Genomic DNA, 23,381 nt, shown 5'->3' with positions numbered 1-23,381 from the left:
TAAACGTACTCCAGAAAAAAATTGGATTTTCTTAAACACCTCCAGACTTTCTTAAAAAATGAGAAAAACACACATGAGATGGCTGCCACTCATGAATTATGGAGAAAGGATCTTATCATTAGTATAATATTGATTTTACCTTTACATTTTAAGAAAACTTCGATAGTACGAGCTAGGAAGATTTTATCATTAGTAAAATATTGATTTTACCTATTTGAGAAAATTAGAGTAAAGATCTTTGAACTTTAGGCCAATTGAAGCTTTGTTTGCTAAACTAATTAAAATTTTGTGTGAAAATGGGTCCTTTTTACTTACAATGTGAGAACTTCCATTCAAAATAAAGAGTTTAAATGGGCAAGTCACTTAATACTACAGTTTAATGGTATTTGTCTTTATTTGTAAGTGAGAGGTTTTAGGCTCGATTTTCGCGAAAGACGAATTTGAACCGCATTATTACTAGTTTATTATGAGGCTAACCCCACCCCCACCACATTATTGCTATCCTATTGTAAGACTAAACCTACCCGGCAAAAAATATATGAAGTTCTAACTAAATTAGAACAAACCATATATATCAAATATTATTACGACAAGTTTACATTAGGTTAGTATAATATGTTAATGTGACATCCCGTCCCGGGATTATTAGAACGAACGTGTGAAATTACAATTCTACCCCTAGTTGGTTTTCGTGATGTTTTTGGTAGTTTTGTGTGGTGTTGGCAAGTGTAGGGCCACACACACACTGACTCACTCTCCCTCTCCCTCTGCTCTCTGTCCCGTGTCTCTCTCTCTCCCTTCTTTCTTCTTCTTCCTTCTGTAAGTGTACGGACACACACCAAGAACCCTCAAACCTTTGCAGATCGAGGGAACCAACTACACCATTGAACTCGTGAGGCGGAGAGGAGCACGATCGTACCATTTTCAGGTAAGAACTTCATCGTTTTCACGTCGATTCGACAATGGCCGATTCGAGTACTGTTCATGCAAAAGTTATACATTGAGTTTTTGGGATTTCTGAGCTTGTAGTTGTCTTTGTGAAGTTCCCAGGAGCTTGGGAGTAGCTCGTTGGGTGAATTTGGACGTCAGGATCGTTGGATGTGGAGTTGGCCGAGTTTTGAAGATTTGGACAGGTATAATCTCGTAATTTTAGGCCTTAAAACTTGTTGGGACATGTTCTACTAGCTCTAGGGTTGATTTTGGTGCAAGAAACGTGGAAAAAGGTGGAAAAACGAGCGAGAAATCGTGATTTGCAGGTTTTCCGGCGACGGCGACGGCGCCGGCGTCGGGGACTGATCGGAGAAGAAAGGAGGATATTCCGTTAAGTTTAACGGAATATTCCTAACGGCAGTGACGGCGTCAGTTAGGTTTAACGGAATATTCCGTCAGTTTAACGGAATATTCCTGACGGCGTCTGTTGACACCGTCAGTGTGCATGGCACGTAGCCGCGCGTGGGGGGCGCGTAGGTCCGTGCCTTGGCCGGCGCGTGGAGGCGTGTGCGGCGGAGGAAAATTATTCTAAAAATATGGTTATGATCCTGAGGTTGTGTAGAGCACGTTGGTATATTTATTTGTCCATTTTGAGCAATGTATGAGAAGTTATTACGAGGAATTGGTTATGTGCTTTAAAGTTAACGTTTTTATAGTTGTTTCGCATTTAGGTGACACGTACCCCGAGGACGAGCGTGCACACGCGAGACAGGGGGGCTACGACCCTTCTACATACCAGTGAGTGGGCTTTTGTTTTCCGTATATACCTATATACATTTACATTCCCAGAAAGTAGATAAAAGAGTTGATTGTTTTATGCCATGCATACTATTATTATCGTTTATGCATCATCACATGCATTAGTAGTGGCATATAAATACATATGCATATTGGGTGCTGTGGACGCACAGGTAAGTGCCAGGTAAGCGTTATTCATGTTTATGTTTCAGTAGTGGTTTGAGATAGTTAGAGAGCTCATAACCTGCACCCCCGGTGTTAGTGCTCCCGCCCGTGGCCAGGGCACAGTCCTTCACGTGATGTTCACTTCCCGCACCTTATACTCACCTTGGATTCAAGGTAGGTGCACAGGCCTGTCGTACAGACCACTTTAGGTGGTTCCGACTCGTAGGTGACCCGCGAATATTCGCCCAGCCTTCACGTGATCGTAGCACTTAATTACACCCAGGCCTGTCGTACAGACCACTTTAGGTGGTTCCGACTCGTGGGCAGGTTCAGATATTGAGATTTAGATTTGAGCTCTATATGCAGCCGTACAGGTCACGTTAGGTGACTCCGGCTGCCAGATTACATGATATTGATATGATTATACCTGGGCACTTGCATATCATTATGAGACTTCGGCATGGCATATATTTGAGCATGTTTAGCACATGTATTATGCGTATATATATTTTCTGGGAAGTATACAGGTTTTACGGCGAGGGGTTAGAAAGTATTTTATAAATGGTTTTCGAAAGCTTTGTTTTTGCCCACTCACGCTTTTGTTTTGCGCCCCTCCAGGTTCTAGTTGCTTAGCCGTTGCAGTGGTTTCCCTTGAGGGCTTTCCGGCGTTCTGACAGACACTCCCCATTGTAGGGTCGCCTTCGGGCGTACTACTGTTGTCGTTTTGTTTGGGCTGCTATAGACCTGCTCTGAAATTGTATCTCACTTACTAGCACTTATTTTAGTACTTTGTATGCTAGTTTCTAATTATTCGTATTTTTATATTGCTACCCTATTAGCTTCCGCACGTGCACATGGCTACGTCACCTTCGTGTGACGGCCAGCACGCTCCGATTTCGGTCGGGGTGTGTCAGTTAATGTACAGACATTTCGGTACACTAGTTTAGTATTACGGAATTTTCGGTACACTTATGTTTTTGCATATTTTTTATGTGCCACTAGTTCACTACAATATTTAGGTACAGACATTTCAGTATACTAATTTAGTAAAATATATTATGATACGGACGTTGAGGTACACTAATTACAGGAAGTTAAATAAAATTAATGAATTAAAATGTGTAAAATCATAAATTTAAAAGTTAGTGTAATGATATTAAATAAGATATCTATTAAATATCAAAACAAAAATATATATGAATTTGAATTAAATACACATTAAGAGACTAAAATCAATATATAATCTAAAACTAAATTTTTATTAAATTTTAACCCTCTTAAAGGGTTAAAGTTCAAAAACCCTTTTCTTAAAAGGAAAACTAATGAAAATGAGTTGAATACTTTGAGTTTCAATGATAAAGATAAAATAAAGGTTAAAGTGAATAGTACTAGGATTGACTTTTTAGTGTAAAAATGTGATTTTTTATTAAAGTGAATAATACCGAGAGCTTTTATTTAAAGTTCCCTTTCTTAAACACCTCTAGACTTTCTTAAAAAATCAGAAAAACACACATGAGATGGCTGCCACTCATGAATTAGGGATAGCAATCAGTAGAAAGGGATTATCTCTATATTTCTTCCACCAAATTTATCAAATTTATAAATTTGGGCTCTTGAATTTGATTAAACGGCTAAAATTATTATAATTTAAAAAAAAAAAATATTTTTAACCATTGGATCAAATTTCAAAAGTTCAAATATGAATTTGATGAATTTGGTGGAATGAATCGGGAGTGCATTCCTTTCCGCAATCAATGGCATTTCCACCTAATAAAAGCAACGTGCATTACGTTCACCAAGTAAACATGTGGATGTCGAAACACAGAATTTTGTTGCTTGTATTTAGTCGTTCACTGAGATCAAATAGTACTATCTCTTATCAAAAGCCAACTGTGATCAGATACAATTGGTACAATTATTAATTGAGAAGGAGACGGAACCTTGTATCAATTATCATTTCCATTAAAAAAATATTAAAAAGGAGTGACTACATAGGTACGTACAATGAAATTCAATTGTCGTTTAAGTCCTCATCACTCCAACTTCTCTGTCACTTATGATAATAATTCAATTCTTTGTTTGTGTCGGTGATAATATCATGCAAATATATATATGTACATATGTATGCATGCATCAGTTATCACTTGGTATCTTTTAGTTTTTCAGATTTTTAAATTGCTCGATCGATCCAAGAGGTTTTGTTTCAGGAAGTTTGACCTTCTTGGGGGTAGCTATCTCTTTTTTCCATGGCAACAGCAGAAGGTGGATTAGAATGGTGGGTTATATTCACTGTGACTGGTTTTCTTGTTGTAACTTCAGTAACTGCAGCTTCTTCAGCTCCGCAAGAAACCTTGGAACAAGAGCATCAGCATGCTTCCATTTACATTAACGGGAGCCAAACGTTTCAGTCTCACAATTTTCAGACCAGAATGTTAAACTTTTTGGGGCAACTGGGTCGGTTATTCAGTTATGAGCATGTTTGGCCTGTAAGTCTCACATTTCATTCCCTTATTCTCTTTTTCTTCTGTTACTCCCTTGTTTTCTGGTGATTTTTCAACTATATTTTGTAATTTATTTTTTCATATAAAAAAATGTTTTGGGCTCTGAAGAATGAGCCTAGGGAGCTTTTGTTTCAAAATTCGAAGATATGTTTTTTTTTTTTTTTTTTTTTTTTTAAGAAGAATATCTGGTGGCAAGCCACTGTTGTATACCTTTTAGAGACCCAAAAAGGCTATCGGAAGACATGCATGTTTTAATGCAAGCTTTCCTCAAACTGTAAAACACTATTTACAACATTCAACCCCAACTCACAAATATGGCTTTTCAAGTTAGCACAAACTTCGTAGAAAATGTTTATTGAGAAGTAGTGTAAGATTCCAATAGGAGTGCCAATGGATTGGATTTTAACCAGAATCCGATTTAATGTGTATTGTTTAGACAGGATATGGATAACTCTTTGAGTTCAAACAACCCATTTATGACCAGAATCCACTTAACTACATGCATTGGTATTGTTATTCATTTGTGACTGAGAGGTTTTAAATACGAATTTCGTTAAATGATGAGTTCGATCCTAATATATTTTTTCATCCTTCAATGTAAATATGTCGTTGTATAAACAAAAACCAATCCCAATTATATTGAATTTAACAAATCCGATTACGACAAAAAAATTACCTAAAAAAGGTTTTAATCTTTTTCATCATTAACCTCTCCATCAAAATTTTGTTAAAACATTATTGATATCAGCATAAAAATTAAGTTCAATGCTATTTTAGTCCACTGAGCAAAAAGTAATTAACATAAAATATGATAAATGTATAACAATTTGGTAAATTAATTAACACTAGCCTCTTTTAAATTGGCCTTTATATGTTAATTTGTTTTTAGATTTATATTAAACTACATGGTTTTTTTTTTTTTTTTTTTTTTTTTTTTTTTTTTTTTTAAATTAAATTAAATTTTAAGTTCATTCAAAATGTTATGAATTTTGTCACATTCCTGTCCGAACCCTCATCACATTCTGGGTTTGACTCCACCGTAGCATGATATTGTCTGCTTTGGGCCCCAACCACATCCTCATGGTATTGTTTTTGGGAACTCACACGAGAACTTCTCAGTAGGTCACCCATCCTAGGATTGCTCTTGCGCGAACTCGCTTAACTTTTCTTATGGAATCCGAAGCCAGTGAGCTCTTAAAAGGCTTCGTGCTATGTAGAGATGGGAATATACATATAAAGTTTACAGGATCTACTCCCCTGGACGATGTGGGATGTTACAAATTTACTATTTTGTCCCTCATCAATTAAATGGTAATGTTTTGAATTTCTAAAAAGTGGATGGTATTTTTTTTTATATTTCAAATGTTTCACCATTTTGTTGTTCTCACTTTATGTATAGAAAAAAAAAAGTGATAAATTTGCTGTATTTAAGGGTAATCAAGTAGTGAACGCTTTGGCAAAACGTGATGATATGAGCTTTAGTTTTACTTAGTGAGATTCACCTCCTTTTCTTTTTTTTTTTTTCCTCTCCTTTTTGTGATAGACATTGGTTGGGCGGTGCTAATTGGCACATTTTAAAATATTAGGAGGGTTTATATGTGCGTTGTTGTTATTCAAGTCCAATATTGTTCGTCATATCTGAGTTTGATGATTTCATTATAGGCTAGTTTCCTCGTTGTGTGGTCGATCTGGTGGCTCACCAAAGTATCGGAGGTGACCTGCTTGTGGTCGATCTACTGTTAAACAATGCTAGCTTTGGGATTATAAGATAATTTGGAGTCGCTATATCTTTCTATGCATATGTTGTCCAGATGAAATCATGATATTTTACGACCCCATAATTGGTTTGAGAGCTTTCATCTCTTATGTGATCTTGTAGCACTAGGTTATTGGTTCCTAAATATCCTGTCTCTTTCAGTTTTTTGTTCCATCTGGAATTATTGTTAGTGTAGTTTTCAGATTTTTGTTTGCAAGCCCTCCTATTAAAGTCATGTTCTTCTGGTATTGAATCATATATTTTGCCCTTTCATGAATAAAATATGTCATTTTTCTTAAATAAAAAAAAAGTCAACATCGTCTGCATATAATAAACGCATGTTTTTCTCGTTTCTTTGCATGATTGATCGTGTCCATGTTTATTATCTCCATCTTTGCTCCTCATTATTTTCTTGTATATTTTGATCTAAAATTATAATATGGGGATTTGGACTCCATGATCTCACAAAATAACAAGACAATGTGTAAGTTGAGTACAAGATTTAATTGTTTAGTGCTTTACAATCGTCGAGAACCATTATTTTCTTCTTCTTCTTCTTCTTTTTTTATTTTTTATTTTTTTTATTTTTTATTTTTGGGTAAATTAAATACAATATTGTTGCAATCATAAGAAAAAGAAAAAAAAAATGCACTTTCTCACCTGGAGAACAGAAAAATCTCATTTATCTATCAAGTTGTCACGCTTTAATTAAAATTCAGTTATAAATTAAATTCTTTGAGATTCGACAAAGTAAATGAGGTTTTCTCTAAAATATTGAGTTTGAACTTTGAAGGGTTTATCTCTAAAGTTTGAGGTATCAAGGACTTATATGTGAAAAATCTCTTCTTCTTTTTTTATTTTTATTTATTTATTTATTTATTTTTTTTTTTGCACGCTCTGAGGGGCTGTAATTGTTCAAAATTTGGCTTAATGTGGGGTGAAATTGGATATACAGGAAATGACCATTGGGTGGAAAATTGTGGTGGGTACAATAATTGGATTTCTAGGGTCTGCTTTTGGAACTGTAGGTGGAGTTGGTGGGGGTGGCATTTTTGTTCCCATGCTCACTTTGATTATTGGATTTGACCAGAAATCATCAACAGCTATATCAAAGTGTAAGGCCTTACAACTTTCTCATAATTTTTCTTTCCTCTTGAGTTTTCACCGGCCGCATTTTCCTCATACCTTGCACAGTTTATCATCTAAGGAACTATTATTGTCATTCCAAAAATCTAATTGTGCACTCCTTATAAGAGTATTTTTTTTTCTAAATATAGAAATTTAGTTTTATATTAATAGATTGTTCATGCAATATTGAAACCAAATCTATTATCCCTCAAGTTTTTTTTTTTTTTTTTTCTTGGTCCTAGTATGACTCAAGTTAAGTTGCTAGGAAATTCGTCAGTCAACAATGTATATCAAGTTAACACTCTTTGACGTGCAGCCCCATTCTACACGTGAGAATTGATGACGAATAGAAACATGTTGGTTCTTTAATACCATGGTAGCGACAACCATTAGACAACAAAAGCTTCAGATGTTTCGAATGAGTCAGCAATGTCAACACCAATCTTATAATTTCAATTAGATTCATTAATGTTTCGTTTTACCAAATGACGTGTGTGGAATTTTCTTATGCACTTCTAATCCATAAACTTGATGGATATGAAAGTTATCGACCTTTTCCTTTCGAATGTAACTGAATACAATTTCGAGTGCTTGTGTGGTTGGTCAGGTATGATCACAGGTGCTGCAATTTCATCTGTGTTCTACAATCTAAGGCTAAGGCATCCGACAGCTGACCTCCCCCTCATCGACTACGACTTGGCACTTCTTTTCCAACCAATGCTTGTGCTTGGGATCAGTATTGGAGTTGCTTTCAATGTCATATTTGCTAACTGGATGATCACAGTGTTATTAATCATTACTTTCTTAGGTAAGAATTATAGGAAATTATGAATTCATTAGTTTCACCAACTGGACAACTTCCTCGATTCGTATAGTGATCAGATTTTGATGACATGCAGCCACATCAAGTAGGGCATTCTTCAAGGGCAGTGAGACATGGAAAAAAGAAACTATAGTAAAAAAGGTCATCTTAATTTTGTTAGTTCAATTTGTATATATGAGACATAATTTAATTCATCCCTGCATCTTGGCTCAACTAGTTTTCGAATTTTCAGGAGGCTGCTAGACGGATGCAGTCAAATGGTAATTTGATCTATCATATTTTTCTTTGTTAGCATTAGCCTTACACCAATTCAAATTTAGATGCCGGAAATTTTTTTATGCAGGTGATGATGCTACTGCAGAAGTTGATTACAAGCCTCTACCCAGTGGCCCGAGCAACGGCACTCCAACAGAAACCGAGGAATCCAAAAGAACAGAGGTAGGATTCCCTGCAGCCTGAGATTTCCTTGATGCATGGTTTTAGAGACTGACATTCTTTAACCTTCTCAGGTTTCTATCTTTGAGAATCTTTACTGGAAGGAACTTCTGATTCTTTTTGCTGTCTGGATTATAATTCTTGCATTGCAGATCGCTAAGGTAATACCTACAATGTGGATGGATTTCGTTACAAGATCACGATTTGTACTTCCCTTCGATTCTATTTTATGCATTGAATCTGATTTTTCGGGAACTTGTCTGTTGGCACAGAATTATACAACAACTTGTTCGGCAGCATATTGGGCATATAATCTCTTGCAGGTACCTACCCTTCATGTCTCTTATAATTAGAAGAAAACATAAGTCTTCATTTTCCATTTTTTTCGTGCTTCAAATACTATGCTCATTTGTGCTTGAACTAATGATTTTTTTTTTTTGTTCAAATCATATTTGTTTGGCATTATTTTTTCCTCAAATGAATTCTTAGATCCCCGTGGCTTTCGGAGTAACTATATTCGAGGCAGTTAAACTGTACAAAGGACATAGAGTGATTGCGTCCCGGGCAGAATCAACCACAAATTGGACAGTAAACCAGCTTGTTCTTTGTAGTGCCTGTGGTATCATAGCCGGTATAGTTGGTGGATTGCTTGGTCTTGGTGGAGGCTTCATTTTAGGTCCTGTTTTTCTGGAGCTAGGAATCCCACCTCAGGTGGATTTTATACTTGTGGAGTAGTTGATTTCACATTTACTGAATTTACTGATTCCGGTTCAATTCAAAAACTTGAAATACATATTATTATAGAGGGAAGATCATTGAGATCAGTTTTAACCGTAAAACACAACGAGAAGTGCGAAAACCTCACTTAAAACAGCTACGAATTTTATATACAGCAGCACATCTTTCACTTTCCCTAGTCAAAACTGGCTCATTGATTGAGAACTTTGATGCAGGTCTCAAGTGCCACAGCCACATTTGCCATGACATTTTCTGCCTCCCTGTCTGTTGTAGAGTACTACCTCCTAAAACGATTTCCGATTCCTTATGGTAATCGTCTTAGCCATCCAAGTTTCTGCCAATTGAAAAACAAATTGAATGGTAGGGAGAGGAAATTTGTTCATTTATTTTTCAATAATTTGATGTTGGATTAAAAATTTCTCTTGCAGCTCTCTACTTTACTGCTGTGGCCACATTTTCAGCCCTAGTAGGGCAATATGTGGTGAGAAAGGTAGTCAGTTTTTTGGGGAGAGCATCTATAATTATCTTCATTCTTGCCTTCACAATCTTTGTGAGTGCAATATCACTAGGTATGTATTACTGCCCGTGAACTCGATTCTGTCTTTTTATATTCCACTTGGTGATAAATGGGTGCTTAATTTGCTTTTAATTTCACAGGTGGAATTGGAATAGTAGATATGATTGAAAAGATTAAGCATAAAGAGTACATGGGATTTGAAAACATCTGCACTTATGATGCCTAGTTTTAGTAACTTCTTCTGCCATCACTTCTCCCCATCTCAAGCATCCCTTGTCATACCCTAATTAGGGTTTTGCTTCAAGATTCTTTCAACTCGACATGATTATTAGGGTTTTGCCTCTCTCAAATGTTGCTCTTTTTTTCTGGGCTAATGAGCTTATGCGGTATGTAGGTAGGAGGGAAGAGAAATGAACTGTCCTCCCTACTCTTTCAAGTTTCAAGTGCACTCTTCCCTTGCATGGTAAGTTAGCGAATTTCCATTCTTGAGCAGCAATTTTGCTCATTTAGAAGACAAATTTTTGAATTTGGTTCGTATTTACTTCCTAATGACGTATGGCATTTGTGTTAAATAATTCATTTATTATATGAGGAGAAATAGAACTGATGAATTTCCTAATTTGATCTCTTGCAACTTCCTTGATGGATGTGATTTCCTGAAACTAGAGAAAGCATCTTGTATCCTTTTATATTTATAAAGGATGTGGACTAAACGCTGAGGAGGCCGGGCATATATATAGAATGTGAACCAACCTCGGGAACAGAGAATTACCATGTAACCCGTAATGTATCCCATTTTCTCTTTATCTCTCATATCACTTGATCAAGGCAAAATCACGACATACAAGATTTTACCAATTTAGCATTGGGGATACCAAGTAAATGACATGTAAGATAAAAATAATGTGAGAAATAACTGGTTATGTACAAGATTTTTCCCACCAGGACATTAGTAAAGTAGACCCAACACTACAAAAATCAGCCAAAAGTTAGCTTCCTGTGCAAGTCAAAGCAGTTCCTATGGACAAGATTTCTCCTTCTAATAGCCGCACATGGACAAGACGGCTTCCCTTCATTATTTGCCTTATTTTTCTCCATCACATAAAGCAAATATGAACATGTTAGTTTTTGTCTTGGGTACTTTCAATTTGATTTGTCCTCTGTCTAAATCTTGATTATATTAAGTAAAGATTATAAATCATGAATATTACCAAACAGTATATGTGGGGTGTCTTTTCCCAAATGAGAAGCCGAAGGATTAAGCCGTCTGTTGGACCACATTTTTTATGAGAAAAAACTTGCGTGGCGTGTTCTAACAAAATATCAATGGATTTTGGTGGCAGTCCATGCCATCACCAGCGACATTACAAATGGGTTTGTAATGGGAGATATCAACCAAATGGGGAAGGGGTTGTGTACTTCAATTGATTAGTAGGACTATATATCTTTAATCTGGATTTGGAGTGGAGGAAACAAACTCTAGCCAGTTTGAAACAAAGTCGAACCTGGTTTGGTGCCTAGGATTATATTTAATTAGAGAACTGAAGGGAGAAATGATGGTTGATGTCTGAATTTTGTAAAAGTTGAAAGTAGAATAATTAATTATGAAAGAAACTTTTCATTTCATGTTCTCACAAAATAGTAGTATTGAAGGAGAGATATGTTTTCTTCACGCTACTAATAGCTTTCTACGCTTGTTATTCATGTGATGGTGGAAGTTATATATGCAAGAGAATTTATAATAGAAAAAAAATAGGAGGTGGGAGAGAGATGGTAAGCTAGTGAAATCATATGTAAGATTCTTTGTTATTTAAGTTATTATTCAATTTATTAAATTTAAAAGAAAATGATTTTCGCACTTCTATTTTCACTTTATATATTTTTTTCTTTTTTATTTATTTATTGATTCTCGTTTAATACATTTCCCTTTCTATGGTTCACAAAGAGTTAAAAGGAGTGAAATAATCATGTTGTTTTCGATCTTTGGTTGACAAAGAAGATTTTCTTAATTATAGCATATTTAGAAGTTACTTTCTTTTGTTCATCATCCTTTGAATCTAGAGAATTGTCCAAAGTGTACTACTCAGGTTAAGTAACCTAATCAATTACTGATTTTGAGCCCTATATCGATGAAATGTTTATATATTTGTTTACTGGATAATCTTATATGTTATTGATGCAGGATGGAACCAAGGGAACCGAGGGAGATAACCTGGGAATCACTTGACCAGGGGCCAATGGAATCACTCGACGTTGCTACAGGGATAGAACCTAGGAATTACTCGACCAGGGGCAAGGGAATCACTCACGTTGCTAATCGTCAATTCACTCGACACGACCAAGTCTCACACTTGATTTTAAGGAAGGAGAAAACCCACTCTCTTCTTAGATTAACTTTTGAATTCTCTAATTGACTACTTTAAGGATACATATGGAGCCCTTTAAATAGGGAAATTACAAAGCATTGGTATACTAAATATTTAAGTGTAGGATAGTTACTAGGCAATTCAATTAAAAGAGAAGGTCACAAAGGTTTTGAGAGATGAGAAGTCACTAAAGCCTTAAATTTATTTGTTCCCCATGCACTGCATCAGTTATATGTTCATACTAATGAATATCATTTGTTTAAATATTATTATCATGTTATAATAAAGGGAAATACCCCAAAATGGGACAATTTCTTAATCTTGTGACAGAAATATGACAAACCGGCCATGCACAAACCATGCACACCATGCACAAAACTGAAATTACTAAAATACTCACATATAAATGGGTTATTCCTCACTTTCTCTCCCTCATTTTCTAATTTCTCCCTCTACTCTCTCTCTCCCTTCCTCTCTCTCTTTTCTCACTTTCTCTCTCTACTATCTCTCTCTTCCTCAGTTCTCTGAGCTCCGATTTCGAGGAGATGGAAGTCCAAAGAGAGGCAAGAAGAGTGAGCTGGGCTTTAGGTTCACCTCATGCCTCTGATTTCGAACAAAGGGATGCAAGAGAGATAGAGAGAGAGGGGTGAGAAAAGTGAGTTGGATTTTGTACCATATTTTCTGTTTTGGCCGAAAAGTTCCATTTTTTCCCGCGACTGAAGCTTCGACATGCATAGTAAGGTAGGGTGTTTAGTTCCAAGTTCCTTCATCAATGATTTATGGAATAAATGGATTGTTTGTAAGATGAATTATTACTTAAGGTTTGTGTTTTATGTTGGGGCGTATGGGTGGAATAGATTTCAAGTTTTGATGTGCTACGAGATTGGGATAGAACAATTTATTGTTCAAGTGCTCAATTGCATAAATTTGTGAAAATTTTTCAGTAATGTGCATGTGGTGTGCATATGGTGTGCATGACTACATCTTAATATGAGAAGCAAGAATGTTCACTAGTTATGATGCATGTATGTTGTGCCTCAGAATTTAGCAAGTATGACCACAACCTAGTTGGCCTCAGCAAAAAACAAAATTAAGAAAAAAACTTAGAGGACGTTAAAGGTCATGCATGTCCGTGAAATAACGACAACGAGTATCATGTTTTCCACATGCATGGTTAAGCAGTGGTTGATATATGTAACAAGACCTTTCAAACTGTCACTATAACCTTATATACATAACAATTTTGTTTTAATTGTATCCACTATACCAATATGTTGCCATTAAAGTTTCTCTCATTTTGTGCATATCATGTGCATGTACTGTACATATTATGTGCATGTGGTGTGCATATAGTGTATTATGTGTAGATGGTGTGTATTTACATCTTTGATACTCTTTGCATTAATGTTGTTTACTACTTTTTCCTTTGATTCAGAGGCAGGCCCTGCAAATATGAAAAAAAAACAAACGAGTTCGCAAAACAATTTCCTTTGTTTCAGTTGGGTTCATTCGTGCCCATTCAAACTACAATTTTTTTCAAATCCTTGAAATATTTGAACCCAATCAAATTTGATACCAAATTCAAATTAATGAATCTTCAATTCTTCATATAAAATTTAGGGTCATTTATCTGATTGTGTCATATGTCTGATCGTGTCATATATCTGATTTCGAAGGGAGAGTTGTGAGCTATGGATTTTTGGGTTGAGCTCAGATCTGTGAGCATAACATGTGTCTGTCATGTGCATGTCCTATGCATTTTGTGTACATACAGTGTAGGAACGAGCTTAATATGAATAGAGCGAACGAGTATGCGAAACAATTTCGTTCATATCCTTCTCTCTTCCTTCTTTCCACTCTGATTTCTCTCTTTTCCCTCAAATTTATCCATTCTCCAAAAGGCAACTGACCTTTAGTATGTTTTTTTTATTTAATAGCAGCAAAAGCCAAACCCTATTTTAGCGCTTGCAAATTTGGATCGAGAGAGAGAGCAAAGGGAGGGAGAAGATAAAAGAAATGAAAACCCACATATAAATCAGAGAAATAATAAAAAAAATCAAAAATCAAAATTAAAGGATCAAAGCTGTAACTCGGAAGGATATGGCCTCTGAGGAGCGATTTCGCCTACAGCTCACTCCAAAAAACACCTCCGAGAGCCAAGGATGACACCTTAAGTGGTTACGCAGGTCGTGTGCTTCTGTAAGTAAGATGTATGGCCGACAACCTAACGGCTAAAAGCCCAAGGCAGCCCGTAAGTTGAAACTTACACCTGCCATGACTACGCGAACTCGTCTTCTTACTTATAAGCAATGTTTTTGGCCAACGATTATAGTAGCTACGCAGACCTCATCTGCTTCCTACGAGAAGCACAAGTCCGACCGACGGCTCTATAAGTCAAAAATCTCAAAACGTGCTCCTGGTGGGCTAAGGCTGAAGAAGCCACAAAGTCGAGCGTCACGACTTATAGCAGCTACGCGAACCTCATCTGCTTTCTATGAGAAGTATGAGTCTGACCGACAGCTCTATAAGTCAAAAATCTCGTAACGTGCCCCGGGAGGGCCAAGGCTTAAGAAGCCGCAAAGTCAAGTGTCACGACATGCCTATAGTAGCTACGTGGACCTCCTCTGCTTCCTACGAAAGGAACAAGTCCAGTTGACGGCTCTATAAGTCAAAAATCTCGCAACATGCCCCGGGAGGGCTAGAAGCTCAAAAAGCCACAAAGTCGAGTGTCACAACTATAGCAATTACGTGAACCTCCTCTGCTTTCCACAAGAGGCACGAGTCCGGCCGACGGCTCTATGAGTCAAAAATCTCGCAACATGCCCCGGGAAGGCTAGAAGCTCAAGAAGCCACTAAAGTCAAATGTCACGACTATAGCAGCTACACAGACCTCTTCTGCTTCCTGTAAGAAGCACAAGTCTGACCGACGGCTCTATAACTCAAAAATCTCGTAACATGCCCCGGGAGGGTGATGCGAGATTTATACGCACACAAATTAAACCCTCTTTTTGACAATTGTAGTATAAGTATAAGTAGGGATCGTTCTGGACCGGGGATTAGGAGGGATTGCAAATCACTTGGAAACTGACTCAAAAACGTAAAAACATAATATAAAACACTATACTAGACTCAAAGTATGCAAAACTTAACAACGTAATATAAAGTTTAAAACACTTAAACTAAACTCAAAGAATGCAAAACTAAACAAATGTAAAATACTTAAAACAAATCAAATGAATAAGACTTAACAAAAGATGGGGGGGATTGAGTTTGATTTGACGAGAATAAAATGCACAAAGTGTAATTAAAGGCAAAACGTAAATATGAAAGCAATGAAAATATGGATGATGGAATAGCCAAGGGGTTCTTCTCCACACATGTTACACTTGCATACAAGATTGATTCTCAGTTGGTCTTTCGATAAATTATGAAACTCAACGCCCCGGGTTAATTAGGTCCGCTTAAATTAACCGTCAAGTTCTCCTTTAAGTTAATGAATTGGATGGGTTTGCGCAACGCAATTCACAACATTCTCCAAAAGTCCTTTACGTGAAAAGCACAATAAAGATACAATCAAAGATCATTAAGCATTATGAAAACTATAAGTGTTGACGAGGCATTCGTTACTATGGAATACGCATGAAACTTATGCCAAGAATTCATTTAACGCGATTGTTTATAAGCAACCTTCACTACTTGTGAATATAAGTTCGTAACGATTAGGTGAAACTCACTTATATTCTAGCGTCATATTTATGCATGAAAATTAAGCGCGCATTCTTAATAAACGTACATAAATAAGTTATCAATCAAACGGTTTAAACAAATTGAATCCACAACTTATGAAATTCCAACGAAAGTTAATCAATTCATATTGCAAATATAAACATAGTTTCGAATCACCCCCTAGCTAAAGGGGGTTTAGTTCCTCATAACTTTGAAATCAAAGAAACACCTAAACATTCCAACAACTCAAACTTGAATTGTATGAACGTTTAGGCACTCTTCTCTTCCATTACAAAACAAAGAAAATTGAATTTAAACATTGAAATCAAAGAAACACCTAAACATTCCAACAACTCAAACTTGAATTGTATGAACGTTTAGGCACTCTTCTCTTCCTCGTTGTTGTAGCACAAGGTCTAAGGTGAGCTTTGGGGATTATGTGAAGTGTTTTGGAGGGATGGGAAGTGGTTGGATAGTGGCTGCAATGGAGGAGAAAAACTGCACAGAAATGGAAGGATATGCACGGCTATGGATGTGTGTTTGTGTTGTGAATGGAATGTATCAATTGTGGCTGCAATGCATGCTTATTTATAGGTAAATAAGAGGGAACATGACAGCTAGGAAGTGGGTGGAAATGTGGCTGCAATGTTAGTGAATGATTAAAGGGATTGCTAGGTTGGAAATGCATGTGGAAGCAATGAAGGAAAGCTGGAATTAAGGTGGGTTATGCACGGCAAAGGGAGGTTGTTTGTGGCTGCATGTTTGGGTTTGTTTAAAGGGTGCATGTGGGTGAATGTTAGGTTGAAATAATGATGGAAAAACAGCTAGGAAAAGAGGGAATGCATGTGGAAGTGTGGCTGCAAAGAGAAGGAAAGCTGGAATGTGGAATGGGATGCACGGCAATGGCAGATTTTGATGGGAATTTGAATGATTAAGTGGCTGAATTGGATTAAAGAATGGTAATGCATGTGATTAAAGAGTGAGAATGCATGTGAATTAGGTTGGAATGAAGTGGGTTATGCACGGCACAAGATGTGGATGATTGAATGTGCATGTAGGGTTGATATGTTTGAAGATGCATGTGTTGAATTGGTGGTTGAATGATGAAAGAATAAGTGCATGTGGCTTGAATTGAATGAATGCAAAGTGAATGAATAATGAAATGGGAAAGCATGTGCAAGGTATGGATGATTATGGGTATGATAATTGATAAGTGTATGGTTATGATAAGTGATAAGTGAATGATATGATAAGTGATAAGTGAATGATTATGATAAGTGTATGATATGTTGTTATGATAAGTGTATGATATGTTAATGATAGGTGGTTATGATAGTTTGGTCTTCAATTTCGTCCATCTACTTGGCGTTTAAGCATATGCAATCCATTTAATGCCCCAAACTACTCCAAAATGCATCCTTTCGTCAAACACGTTCTATGATCCTGAAAACACACAAAAGAAGCATAAAGGACTAAAATAACTAAAGAAACATAACGTAAATGTACGAGAACAAGCCATTTAAGTCGCATGAATATGCTCCTATCAGAGGGCTAAAGCTCATGAAGCTACCTAGAGTCGAGATTCACAGCTATAGTAGCTGCGCGAACTCGCCTGCCTTCGATGGAGACAACGAGTTCGACGGCCGGTTCTATAAGTTGGAAATCAAATATTTCTTCATTTCGTAGGAAAAGCTCTAGAAGCCCCAAAGCCAAAAATGAAGCTTAAAGTGACCGTGTGAGTCAACTGCTCTATCGAAGTAGCCAACTGAACTGCTCGTCCTACGACAAAGTTTTGCAAAATACCACAAGCAGGTAAGGCTCCCAAAGCCCCGAAGCTGAAACTAAAACCTAAGTGACGACGTGGGATCAACTAGTCGCCCATCCTACGGCAAAGTTTCACAAAAGACATGACAAAATAGAACGATGAAGCAAAAACAAGGAAATCTGTTTATTAAATTCCTAGCAAATTGATAAACTGGCTCGAAGGCCAACAAGGTTCAAGCAAAGCATAACTAAAAGGAAAAAAAGAAAATTCCTAAGTCTAAGAAAAAAGACTACTCCTTAGCAGTTTACTCAACCATTAGTTCCTTGACTGCTACACCTTCAGTAGCCACACCGCTCCCAGCAACCAAAGTTTCCATCAGCTCATCCTTAGCCACCCCTGCCTGGACTGCCTAACCCTCAGCTGCTCCACCAAAGGCAGCCTCAAACGAGAGATTAAGAAAATCAACTAAAGAAATGGAAAAATCTCGAAGTCCTTCTTGGAAAACTCATAATCTGACGGTCTGCAATGAAGATGGTCTACATAGCCAAGCTTGTAGAAATCGGCTTGATAAGAAGCAAGCGCCACTTCAATACCAACTTTCTCATTTTTCAGCTGCACATTCTCCTCAACAAGCCCAGTATGAGCACCCTGCAGCCCATCCAGTTCATTTTTCAGGTTCTCGCTAGCAAACAGTGCACCTTGCAAATCCACTTCCTTGGACTCAAGCTTACTGGCAATCTCCTTAAGACGACACACTTCAGCATGCATGAAGATAAGCTTCTCGTCCTTGGAAAAACAAATAGATTGTAGCTCCGAATTGACACACTCAAGGTCCTCGACCACCGGAGAAACACGACTGATTTCCTTCTCTGAAGCTTCCAACATCGCCTGAGTGACACTAAGCCTAGCATCCAAATGGGCGGCCTCCTCACGAGCGATCTCTAACTGCAAAAAAGTGGAAGTAGAGACATTAGATCATTTCAAAACAAAGCTGAGTTCAGATTCGAGTTTCTTGATCTTTTCAACAACCAAGCGAAGTTGAGCCACCAACACCACTTCGACCTCATTAGCACACTCGACAGCATCCTGATCAACGGGCATAAACTCAGCTGCCAGGATCAAAGTCTTATGCATTGTAGCAATCAGGGATGACCTCCTCGAGTAAGGACACTTCGTAAATGAGTCTGACCGAATGACAACTTTCCCAACAATGTCAACAAACTTGGTGCATGCATCAACGTCCTCAAGCAGGTCAGTCTTCAGCAACGCACAAACCTCAAGAAACTTTCCAGCCTCAGACTCGGTGAATCTCTCACAATTGCCTGTGCGAGTAGATTTACCTTTCTTAGCAGACGAGTCAGTCACCACAGAATGAGGAGTAGATCTAGGTGCCACCTTAACAGCAGAATCCGCATTCCTGCTCTTCATAGCAATGAGCTTCTCAGAAGCAAAACCAGACTTAGCTCCCGACGGACGCTTCGATACAAACTAGGACACCAGAGGCACCACCAAACTCTTCCGCCGATAAAGTCTCTCAGCAATGGATGCGATCGCCTTTAGAGCAGTAGGTTTCACAGGCTCATGCTCAACGGTCACCTTCACCCCCTTGGGGGAAGTTAGATCAATGACAAGCTTCTCAGCAGCAGACGAGCTTCCATGAGCAGCAGAAGAAGTCATTGGCTTCTTCTCAACCGAAGGTTCATAAGCCGATTAGAAATACCTCTTCTTTCCACCACCATTAGCAATAGGCTTTACAGCAGCGATCGGGCGAGCCAACACCTCGTTCTTTATCTATTTTATCTCTTCCCTTGGGGGGCAGGTCACCTTTCTTCCGACAAATAGGGCTGAGCAGCTAGCGCTACTCACGGTACTCAACAAGAATGCCCAGGGCAACGTGCACTTTCTTCATATCTGCAGAAGTCTTAGAGGTTGAGCCAAACTCCGAATTTACACAAAAGCAAGAAAGACGATCAATAAATTAAAGCATGGAGCAGCTCAACGAAAAATTCAAGCAGGACAAGAATGAAACAATTCACTTACCACTAATAAAGGTAGTCGGAAAACATGCAGCTCAGGAGAAGAGTCAAACTCTCACTCTCCGCTCATGTTCAAGGTATCTCTCGTCCACTCATAACCGCATTTGCTTAAAGCATCAAGCAACTTATGGCGAGACCTCAGCTGCCCCACGCCTTTCTTGTGGTCGATCTCGAATAAGTACCAAAACTCATTAATGGTCAAGACAAGCTCAAAGAACCTGCTCAAGTTTAAGAACCCCACCATCGCACGAACTGCATTTGGGGAATACTGAGCAGGCACGCATTTCATGGATCATATCACCTCCTGGAAAAGATACGGCATGGGAAAGGTGAATCCCAACACAAAGTAATACGAATGGAATTTGATGACCTTCCTCCAAGCAGAGGCACCCTCGCTGCATGGTTCACGGCCGCTATCATATTTCACCCGCTTGACGCAGACCCTAGATGGAATTGCATGCTTGTATGCCTCAAGAAAATCCCGAAACAGTTCGTCAGGATTAATCTTGACGTGCGCAGCCTTGAAGTAGCCCACCTTGCCAGAAGAACCACCTTGACGGTACAAAAGTGGAGGGTATTAGTCACTTTTACGATCAGAAGAAGGCATCTTAAGATTTCTGCAAAAAGCACAAAGGAAAAACATTCAGAAGGCAGCTTGCAAAAAAAAAAAAAAAAAAAAAAGCAAGATATATGCATACACACACACACACACATATATATATACGCAAGGAGCAAGCCGACCCAACACGAGGGGAGGCCCACGCCTCCTCTCCCCTTTCTGTTCGCACGCTAGGCGCCCCAGGAAGCAAGGCCGAGTCACGCGACGCAAGCCATTGAAGATCGAGAGCTGGCCAAAGCCAGACTCTCTCTCTCCCTCGCCACTCTGCTGCACGAGCCCCTGCCCAGTAGCTCGCAAGGTGCAGCCATGGAGACCCAGCCCAAGCCGGTCTCGCCACGCCAGCCAACACCCTTGCCCCACCACCTGCAGCCTGTGGCCTCCCTACCATGCCATTCATGCATACTTGGCACCCACCAAGCCAATTCCTCAAGCCTCAAGGCTCCCAAAAATTCAAGAAAAACAAAAAATTCAAATTTTTCTTACCTTGGTGTGGCACGGAAAGGAAGAACTACAATGAAAGACGACTCTTTGCAAGGGAAAGAGAATAAGAACGCTAGGGGAGGGGGAATAAAAATTTCCTCTAGCTTCTCTTCCTTGTTGGAATAATGATTGTTCTCCAAATTTATTTAATCCCATGCTTAAGGCAAAATTAAATAGGTACCAAGGGCAATTATTTTCCTTTTCCTAGAAGAAGTCTATCTCCAAATCAAGAAAGAAGATCAAGTTCAAATTGGGACGAAATTCTACAAACCCAAGCAGCTTAGGATTTCTACACCTATTGCCCTTTTCATGCGTGCCGCCCAGTAGGTGTAGGGGCATTTGTGGAGCCTAAAATAATCCCAAAAATTCTAGAGGCGACACGTGGACTTTTATTCAAGAAGGACAAGATTGCCCTCAATAAATGGGCAAACTTCTCATATGCTCCCACGTGCAGCTCACATCCCTAGAGGACTCAGCAACTAAACACAACTGGCCACAGCTCACCTGCCCTTGGCAAGGAATTAAAGATAAGGATTAATTATCCAAATCCTATCTTTACTACATTCCTAATTGAATATTGACTCCAATCAAGTAAGTAATCCTAATTTAAATCAATTAGGGATAATTACCCCATTATCTCAAGATATTATTTCCTATTAATTATCTTGTGAATATTTAGAGAATATCTCTCCCTTAAACATTATATGGTCGGCCCTAGCCCTATAAATACCCCATATTCTACCAAATTGAAAAAAGATTTTGCAACCCTAAAAAAGCCTTAAACACTTTACCCTCTCAAAGAAACTAACTTAGGCATCGAAGATCCGTTTACCTAACCCCCCCCCCCCCCAACCTCGTGGGCGCGTGAGGCTTAGGTCTCTGATCAAAGATATTGATTGTGTACATTTTCGTCAAGACTGAAAACGACGGAAATTTACATCGACATCCATGCTATCGCATATTAACTAAACCTCAGTCCCAACCACGGATCACGCTAACAATGCGGTGCTTGGTTCTATCATATTCAAGAGACGATGGCTGTTTCAACTTGTTAAAACCAATAACGGTGACCTCAAGAAGCTAATCTAGAACAAAACCAAATTATATAGTGTAAATAGTAAGTAGATAAAGAAACCAAAACCAAAACCAAATCTATATTGTATTTAAGTAAGTTATATATTCATAATTCATATTCCAAAATTTATGTTGTATTTAACCAAGTCATCATCATCATAAAGTAACAAGAACTAAAACAGCGAAGAACCAAGTGTACGAGAGAAAGAGAGAGGACTTTTCTGCGCGATCAAAACCCAAAGTTGAACCTCCACTCTATCGATGCGATCCAAAACATTGTCGCCTAGGAATTCCACTAACGACGAACTTTGCGTTGTCTAATTTTCACTGCACCAGATCACATACAAATTTAGACGAAAAGCTCTAAACTTTGTCGGTTTAGTATTCTTACCACAAAATTAAATCGTTTGCTATAGTTTTGTCGGCTTAAACATTTTTTTTTTTTTTTTTGTAGTGATTTACTCAGACAAAATGATTGTCGGCTACGTAAGCATTTTCTCGGCTAAGATTGGAGCCATAAATTGGTTTTGGCAAGAGTATTCAATTGCTAAATTAAAATTTTGTTGGGGAGGACTATTGGGCCAATAAAATTTTGCTTTGTCGTCTTACAATTTGTCTACAAAATAATATTTTTTAGTAGTGTGACGACTATCATTGTGACTAAACCGATTTACGACGACAACCAAAACAAAGTAAAGGGAAAGGAAAAGAGGGAATAGACCAAGAATGCTTGTAAAAAAGATTGATGCCGACTCCAAAGCCAAGGCAAGGACCAACGAAGAGAATTTTTCTTTGGTTAGTTCCAAGTACTCTATGTCTTTTTTAAGTCTTTGTCCAAATCTTCCTAGATCTTTTCTCTACCCCTTTTTTCTTGAATCTCCATCTAATAATCAGATTTAATAAAACAAATTAGAGCCGTCCGGTCAAGCTACCACTGAAACCATTATTGAGACACCACCCAGAATCCCAAAAAAATAGATAGAAAGCTCCGCCACTTTCCTCCTTAAAGGGAACAAAACTAAATCAAGTCACCACTCACCAAGAGATTATACACAAAAATAAAAAGTACACACACACACACACACACATAGATATACAACAACAACAAATAACAACAACGAGCTTTCGTTAGAATATTTGTTCTGTTTAATTCTTGGGTTTGAGGAGGAATTTGTCGGAAGTTCAGGAGCATCAGATGGCTTGGAGAAAATCGAACTGGTGAAGGCTGAGGTTGATTGAAGTTGTTTTCCTTTTTGTGGCTGCAGTATTTGTTTCGGCACAAGAACGTTTTGAGCAACAATCTTCAAGTTGGAATAATGGAGAAAAGGATGAACCTGAATACATGATCAGAGTGTCCAAATCGCTTTCACATCCCGGTGGAGCGGTTTACAAGTATGACTGGCCTGTAAGTCCAATTTTCACTAATCTTGTTGGATATGTTGTCTTAATGTTGTGAATCTAGTTCAATTGTATGGAACTGAACTGTTTGGCTGGTGAGAAAATTTTCTGAAGAATGATAGCCGT

At 38.0% G+C, this 23,381-nt stretch overlaps 1 protein-coding gene and 1 long non-coding RNA gene across 6 annotated transcripts; both read left to right on the top strand.

Annotated features, from left to right (window-relative positions):
• Nucleotides 1-1,022: 1,022 nt before the first annotated feature.
• LOC148689584 (uncharacterized) lies at nt 1,023-2,728 on the top strand. Of its 2 annotated transcripts, none has more exons than XR_015958834.1 (3): nt 1,023-1,133; nt 1,647-1,728; nt 2,512-2,728. It is a non-coding gene; the product is annotated as an uncharacterized LOC148689584 (long non-coding RNA). The 2 variants fall into 2 exon arrangements; XR_015958833.1 differs by having other exon boundaries at nt 1,029-1,133; nt 1,662-1,728.
• Nucleotides 2,729-3,761: 1,033 nt separating this feature from the next.
• LOC137707839 (sulfite exporter TauE/SafE family protein 3) lies at nt 3,762-10,649 on the top strand. Of its 4 annotated transcripts, none has more exons than XR_015958534.1 (13): nt 3,762-4,379; nt 7,106-7,265; nt 7,886-8,086; nt 8,178-8,242; nt 8,334-8,361; nt 8,445-8,539; nt 8,611-8,697; nt 8,809-8,859; nt 9,026-9,247; nt 9,490-9,583; nt 9,703-9,843; nt 9,932-10,254; nt 10,458-10,649. XR_015958534.1 is itself a non-coding variant. In XM_068446767.2 (12 exons), exons 1-12 carry the CDS (start codon nt 4,140-4,142, stop codon nt 10,015-10,017), a joined length of 1,470 nt encoding a protein of 489 aa, XP_068302868.2. In that variant the 5' UTR covers nt 3,762-4,139; the 3' UTR covers nt 10,018-10,410. The 4 variants fall into 4 exon arrangements, 2 of the variants coding, with proteins under 2 accessions (XP_068302868.2, XP_088545455.1); XR_015958535.1 differs by having other exon boundaries at nt 3,900-5,705; XM_068446767.2 differs by lacking the exon at nt 10,458-10,649 and having other exon boundaries at nt 9,932-10,410.
• The last annotated feature ends 12,732 nt before the right edge of the window (nt 10,650-23,381 follow it).

The sequence above is a fragment of the Pyrus communis genome, chromosome 17 (genome assembly GCF_041283825.1).
Source record: "Pyrus communis isolate YQ-2024b chromosome 17, ASM4128382v1, whole genome shotgun sequence".
Taxonomy (NCBI): Eukaryota; Viridiplantae; Streptophyta; class Magnoliopsida; order Rosales; family Rosaceae; genus Pyrus; species Pyrus communis.
Note: the sequence above shows the minus strand (reverse complement) of the source record. Positions and strands in the feature narration are given on the sequence as shown.

Excerpts from the sequence above, each read along its gene's own strand:
- LOC137707839 (XM_068446767.2), top strand. The coding sequence starts at position 4,140 with ATGGCAACAGCAGAAGGTGGATTAGAATGGTGGGTTATATTCACTGTG. Across the intron at positions 4,380-7,105 it reads GTTATGAGCATGTTTGGCCT|GAAATGACCATTGGGTGGAA; the intron begins GTAAGTCTCACA and ends TTGGATATACAG. Across the intron at positions 8,362-8,444 it reads TAGACGGATGCAGTCAAATG|GTGATGATGCTACTGCAGAA; the intron begins GTAATTTGATCT and ends TTTTTTATGCAG.